Here is a 7,447-nt window from a genome sequence, read left to right as displayed (position 1 = left end):
TCATTAATTTAGCTAGTGACTTTCATAAAGTTATCCTGGCTATGCCTCAATTTCAAAAAAAGGTGTAAAAAATAACACCTGCCTCATAAGGACGCTGTGAGCATTAAATGAGTTAGTACACACAAAATGCTTAGAATATTTGGCACAACCTCACAAAGGAAACAAATACTATTATAATTACTACTACTATTGTATTATATAAGGGACATTTAATCTCCAGTTTTGCCTACTAGCTGCCAATGAATATCTTTTTACAAACATCTTTGTCTACTTATAGAAATGTCCCAGGGTAAATTGTTGGCAGATAATCTGATGCACTCAATTTTACAGGTACCTATTACATTGAAAAAGATGGTTAATACTCATAGTCACTTGATTTAAAACAAACATGCCAATACAATTCAGCAAAGAAAAGATGGTCTTGTCAATAAACAGTGATGGTATAACTGGATATCCACATGGAAAAATACTGAAGTGTATCTCCACCTCATATCATAATCAAAAAATTTACTGCAGGTCACCCCAGCCCTATATGCAAAAGGTAAAAACTTCCAGAGAAACACACACACACACACACACAAATATATCTATGATCTTAGGGTAAGTACAGTGGTCTTAAATGGGAAGCAGAATGCACATACCAAAAAGAAAAAATTAATAAATTAAATTTCAAATAATATCAAGAAAATGAGTAGGTAGGCCACAGACTAAAAGATACTAGCAATACATATGAAAGACAAAGGACTGGCGTCAAGAATACATACAGACTGGGCACAGTGATTCACACCATGAATCTCAGCACTTTGGGAGGCTAAGGTGGGAGAACTGATTGAGCCAAGGAGTTCAAGACCAGCCTGATCAACATAGTGACCATCTCTACAAAAAATTTAAAAATTAGCCGGGCATGGTGGCACACACCTTTAGTCCCAGATACTTGGAAGGCTGAGGGGGAAAGATCACTTGAGCCCAATAGGTTGAGACTGCAGTGAGCCATGATCGCACCACTGCACTCCAGCCTGGGCGACAAGAGACTTCATCTCAAAAAACATATATAAAAAACACATAGAGAGGTCCCTGCCCCACCAGTTCACTCTCCTCGGCACCGGCAGTGGCTGTGCTGTTGTGGTGGTAGCAGCATCCAGCTACCACAGACCCCACCAACGACCAGCACCTCGTCTGCTCAGCGTTGCAGTGGGCCAGACCAACCGCTGCACCACAGATCCTTTCGGAATAAACCATGGGATTGGGCCTCATCCAGATGTGGTGGAATATGCCAAGGAAAACCTGGAGAGCTTCATCAAAAATAGTAATAGCTTTGATAATCAGCTCCTAGACCTAGACTATCCATCTAAGAGGGAAGTTATAGGGCAAGGCTAGGTCACTCTGATCTCCTAGCAGCTTATCAAAAGAATTATACGTGCAAGTTGGCAAGTCCCCACTGTAAGCGAAATCATCTGTCCATCTCAAGATGAAGATATTCCAACATGCACCTATAAAGAAAACCACTGCTGAGGTTTGAGTTCTGTAAACCTGCATCTGTCGTCAGTAATTGCCTCCAGATAGCATCTGACCATCATCGGTATGACGGAATTTACTGTGGAGCTGGAGTCCAGAAAGACCATGAAAATATTGCTATAAGTTGGAGGCATATTAGTCACGCCTAGAGAGGATCCGTTAACACAGAACTGGACAAAACACTTGGGAAAGGAAAAATATCCTTGTTTTGTCATTTGCTCCACTTGTGCAGCCAAGTGAGAATGATAATGGCAAACCAGATTCTGTGGGACTCCCTCACTGTGCTGTCAGGAATCTACAGGATTTGGCTTGTATTTACATTTGACGCACATTTAGAAATTGCATAAATGATGAGATGCAGGCCAATGGGATTCCTCAAAGGGCTCTACCAAAAACGAAAAAAAAAAAGAGTTAAACAGATAATTAATATGTACATATTTGTGGGTAATCAGCTTATTCCTCAGTCTCTAGACAGAGAGGAGGATGAAAAAAATGGAAGAAGGTAACAAAGAAGAGGAAGAAAAAGATCACAGTGAAGCAATGAAGCCAGAGGAGCCACATCAAAATTTACTGAGAGAAAAAAATCACAACTCTGCCCCTCCCTGAATCTTTAGAAGCTTACTTGACATATTTTAGAGACAAATAATTTAGCTCAAGGAGAAAGAATGCCTACCAGTAATTCCTTTAGTCTTGAAAATGTAGCGTTTGTTAGGAATTAAGAGACAGAATTATTTCTTTCATCAGAGCTAATTATAGTGGAAAAAAAGCAAAACTTGTTTCTGTCAGTAACAAAAATAAAAGAATCCCTTTTATAAAATATATTTCTCTTTAAATCTTGGAAGAATGCTGTTTTAGCTCAGAGTGATTTCCAAGTGGAATGCAACAGTAGTCAAGATTTGTGTATTATAAATCCTTTTCTGATTCCTTACAGATTTGTAGTGGTAAGGGTTAGATTTAATTTTATATAAGGTTTAAATAATTGTCAAGCTTATATAATGTGATCCGAATTGCAGTTGCTTGCACTTCCTCTATGAAAACTTTAATAAGGAAATCAAATGCTTTGTAGACCTATTTACCTTACTTTTGTTGCAGTCACTGTTGCTGGGTTGTTGTACATATATTCCAGGGCAATATATGGGTGCAATAACAATACAAGATATTGAATAATTTAGCTTTAAAAATCCCACAAATTTTACGAAATTTTATAGCCCTCCTACTTCTGCTTTTGAATCTCTTGCCAAAAGACATGGGTAAAATATCTGCTTCTCTCATTTTAAGAACACAGCAAGTGAATTATTAAAATAGAAAGTATATACTTAATACAACTCTTATTTAGTAAGGACTCTTTACATTTTCAGTATTTTTTTAAATGAGGTTATCTTAACTTTCTAGCATTTTTAAAGTATGTTTAGAATTGTTTTTTCTGTAGTTCACTGTATAAAGCATTTGATTTGAAAAAAAAATTGTTATGTGTGACTCTTGATAAGACACAGAAAGAGGGAATGAGCACGAGTGATGGCCACCTTCCTGGCTGGCTCTGAGTAGCAGGGTAGATCTGATCAGCAGATGCACTTTAGCAAATGGAACTTCTAACTTATCTGAGTATTTATCTTTGGCAAGGTAGGGTTAAGCTTGCCTAGATTTGCTTTGGATCTTTCTAGTATAAGAAATATTCACACAAATTGTTTGTTTTGAAAATCCTGTTCCGAATCATATTGTAATCTTTGGGATCCACGCCATGTTCATTTCACTTCCTCTCATATTTTTCATGTTTCTTTTGGTAAAATTATAATGGTTTTCATTTTGTACTTAATATCACACACGTAAACCATCCATCATTTGAGCTTTACTGTAGCTTATCAGTGATAAAAACAGTCAGTAACTGCCATTGTTTGTTTGTTTTCCTAGTGAGGCCTGAAAACAGTCATTCTTTGTTAAGAAGGTGTACAATGTAACATATTTACTAGTGTTACATGGATTATACTTTCCTTAAAGGAAAAAAATTTGAGAGTATCAGGGACTACCACAAGCATTGTTACTACAGTAGTTGTTCAGATTTGGTTAAGGAAGCCCAATCAATGTATAGTGAAAGGATTATTATATCTCTGCTAAGATTCAGATATTGTTTCAAAAATCTCAGCTCTAATCATTCCACACATCTAAAAACAAGTGTTTGTACTCATCTAAGCATGAAACTGTCCCAAGTAAGTGAGGATATTTTAGTAATGTGAAAGACATTTTCATGGAAGGTATTTGTTTTATACCAGTGGGTGGGGTGGTAGAATTGGGAGTATTTCTACAGTTATTCTTAGATGATTACCAAAATACCCCATCTCATTTCTATCTAGGAAAGGAAAAAATCAGTTTTATACTACTGTTGTCATCTGTCAGAAATGTGCATTTTATTTTGAGTTAAATGTTGCTTTAGAAGTTTAATCTTGAATTCCTGGTGACCACATGTTTGTATCTGGAAACCTTGGAGAGAGTTATCATCTGACCTACTCCCCTCGCTTTTTTTTTGGTTGGAGTTGCTGTTTAGATGTGTAAAGACACATATTCTTAAATGATGATTTTACTATTTAGAAGGGAGTTTTTGTTGAGGATATATTTGAAGATTGGCTTTTTCATATTGTCTTTCCTTCTTTGGCCTTGGCAAAGTATACAGTAGATTTTCATGATCATTGCATACCTTTTGTCATTGAAATATATCTTTTATTTTTTAAATGCATTCATTTTACAGTTGTGACTTTATCATTGACTTTAAGAGGTAGAAATAAGAAATAAAAATTAAAGTGAAAAAAAATACAGAATGCCTACAAATCAATCAAGACAAATAACCTAATTTAAAAATGGGGAAAAGATGTGAATAGGTACTTCACAAGAGCCCTTGCAAAGGGCTAATAAAAATATTAAAATACAACCTCAGTACACTAGCAATGCAGGGGGCTGGTGAGGACATGAAGGAACTACAACTCTCATAAATTGCTGATAAGGATGTAAATTGGTTCAACACTTTTGTAAAGCTGTTTGGCAGTATCTACTTTGGCAGAAACATGCCTACCCTATGATTTAGCAACTCTACTCTAGATATATGTGCAAAAGAAATGAGTCAATACATCCAGCAGAAGATTTATATAAGGATTTCATAGCAGTTTCATTCAGAGTAGTTAAAAACTGCAAAATATCCAAATGCCCATCAAAGGAGAACAGATCAATAAAGTGTGTTATATGTATACAATGAATGCTAAATAGCTTAAAAAAGAACAGACTACCAATACACTAATACATACAATATAAATGAATCTCAGAAATTATATTGAACAAAAGAACCCAGATACATAAAATACAGTACATACTGCATGATTTAAGAACAGACAGCTGAATCTATGGTGATACAGTAAGAATGACGGTTATATCTCTGATGGAGAAACTACTGACTAAGAATTGACTGAGAAGGGGCCTGAAGGAATTTTCTGAAATGATGGAACCATATGTTGATCTGGATGGTTGTTACATGGATACATACAAATGTAAAAATTCACCAAGCTATATACTTAAGGTCTTAAGAGATATATATACCTTACTGTACACAAGTTATACCTCAGTAAAAAAAGAAAAAAAGATAGCCAAATTGTTCTGCATGAAGATGCATCGTACAAATTTTTTGTGAATCAAAGTCAAAGGCAAGGAATCTATTTTGTTCACCACTGCACACTTAATGCTCAACACAGTGCCAGGTACATGGCAGACGGTACATACGTTTTCTTCACTTTTGTTTTTTGGCTAGAAGAGTGTGGTTTTTATTCTATTTTTTCCTATTTTTAACTGTAGTAAACTATACATAACATAAAATTGACTATCTTGACCATGGTTAAGTTACAGTTCAGTGGCATTATGTGCATTCACACTCCTTTGCAACCTTCGCCACCATTCATCATCCATCTCCATAGCTCTTTTCATCTTGTAAAACTGAAACTCTACACCCATTAATCAACAACTCCCCATCCCCAATCTTCCCCCAGTCCCTGGTAACCACCATTCATTTTTTCTGTCTCTATGATTTTGACTACTCAAAGTCTTCATGTAAGTAGAACCATAACAGTATTTGTCCTTTTGTGACTGGGTTATTTTATTTAGCTAATGTCCTGAAGATGCATCCATGTTGTAGCTTACATCAAATTTCCTTTCAAGACTGAGTAATATTCAGTTCATAAGTATTTTTGAATTAATAAATTTACCATAACAGTAGTTTATACAAATTCTAAAAACCAGCCTCTCCATTTCAAATATACCAAAAATTCCAAAAACTAAATATCTAACCATAGGAAAGCTGACAGGAGGAATGAAATAATTATATTCAAGAATATGGCTCACCTTCTTTGGGTCAAGATTCCCCAAAACTGAACTGGCCTGGGGACAAACTTCAGACAGTGAGCAACCAATCTTCATGATATCCTTATTTCTATTGATACTCTAGAAAGATCAGATATAGTGTAAGATACAGTAAAATACTATTTTATAGTGTTACACACTTGAGGGTTCTAAGCATGATAAAAGATTTTAGGCCATTAGAAATTAAATCAAGTTCTTATGTCTGTATTTTTTCATAATTTAAATGAGTTATTTATAAGAAATGAGACTAGGCCATATAAAAAGTTTACTTCCCAATGAGTTCAAATTAGGCAGAATTCAAACAAGATACCAAATATAATTAAATCATATGGAAAGGATTCCTTAAAGATCTATTTGATCGCAGAGCTCAAACTGGGAAATAAAAGATGATCCTGGAACATTTGATAGTGTCAGAAAGTAAAAAAACGCTAAAAATAAAAATAAATAAATAAAAAATTTTTTTAAAAAACTGGTTGTGATGGCTCACACCTGTAATCCCAGCACTTTGGAGGGCCGAGGTGGGAGGAGCACTTTTGAGCCGGGGAGTTTGAGACCAGCTTGGCAACATGGTGAAACCCTGTTTCTACAAAAAAAAAAATACAAAAAATTAACCGGGCATGGTAGTGTGCGCCTATAGTCCCAACTATACAGGAAGATGAGGTGGGAGGATTGCTTGAGCCCATAAGTTCGAGACTGCAGTGAGCCATGATCACACCACTGCACTCCAGCCTTGGTGACAGAGACCCTGTCTCGAAAAAAAAAAACAAAAAAGTGCTCAAAAAAAGAATAGGACATGTTTAAGGACAAGTATCAATTTCTGTTCTTTGGTGAACTTTGTCCCAATGGCCAAGGCTGAATAATTTAAACAACAAAATAAATAATGATAGCATAAGATTACAACCCATGGAATAAATATCCATGAGGTTATATTAATATAAATAATTGAACAAATAAATGGCAGAGAAGAGACAGCTCTTCCTTATAGAAGAATTCCAATTAATAAATGTGGAAGGAATGAGGGGAATAGAAAATCATCATTAGGCAAGCACTAGAGCAATAAACAACAAAATTCGTGGGTGAAAAGTTGAAGAGAAACTGGATTAGACAGCCTCAATAAGTCTCCTAAAACATTTATTAATTACAAAAGAAAAAAGAGTAACTTTACAGTGAAAAAACCTGGAAATAGCCACCATACCCAAGTGAATCAAGGTTATCATCAATAAGAAGGTATATCACATCATGAAACCCCAATATGGTATACTAAGAGGACTACAATATCACTTCTGTGGAACTCTTGCTAATCTATTTATAAGAAATCATCAAACAAACCCAAATTAAAGGATACTCTACAAAATAACTAATATTCATCAAAAGTGTCAAAAGTCTTGAAATACAAGGAAAAATTGAGGAACATTCAGAGGTTAAAGGAAACGAAGGATACACAACTAAATACAATTCGGGATTCCATATTGGATCCTGGAACACAAAAATACAAAAAACTGCCAAAATTTAAATAAGGGCTATAGTTTAGTTAACAGCA

The 7,447-nt window shown here is 35.2% G+C and overlaps 1 protein-coding gene and 1 pseudogene across 1 annotated transcript in view; one reads left to right on the top strand and one right to left on the bottom strand.

Moving 5' to 3' along the window:
- The window catches only part of STK31 (serine/threonine kinase 31), a gene marked incomplete at its 3' end in the record, with an annotated part of 42,786 nt that overhangs the window by 27,801 nt on the left and 7,538 nt on the right, over nt 1–7,447 (bottom strand). The window contains exon 4 of the mRNA XM_011944209.1: nt 5,890–5,988. Within this exon, the coding sequence (XP_011799599.1) occupies nt 5,890–5,988 (99 nt within the window). The remainder of the gene's footprint in view (nt 1–5,889; nt 5,989–7,447) is intronic.
- Nucleotides 280–2,161, top strand: LOC105513349 (annotated as a pseudogene).

This window comes from Colobus angolensis, unplaced genomic scaffold, assembly GCF_000951035.1.
Source record: "Colobus angolensis palliatus isolate OR3802 unplaced genomic scaffold, Cang.pa_1.0 Scaffold229, whole genome shotgun sequence".
NCBI classification, from domain to species: domain Eukaryota; kingdom Metazoa; phylum Chordata; class Mammalia; order Primates; family Cercopithecidae; genus Colobus; species Colobus angolensis.
This window is presented reverse-complemented; position numbering and strand designations above follow the sequence as displayed.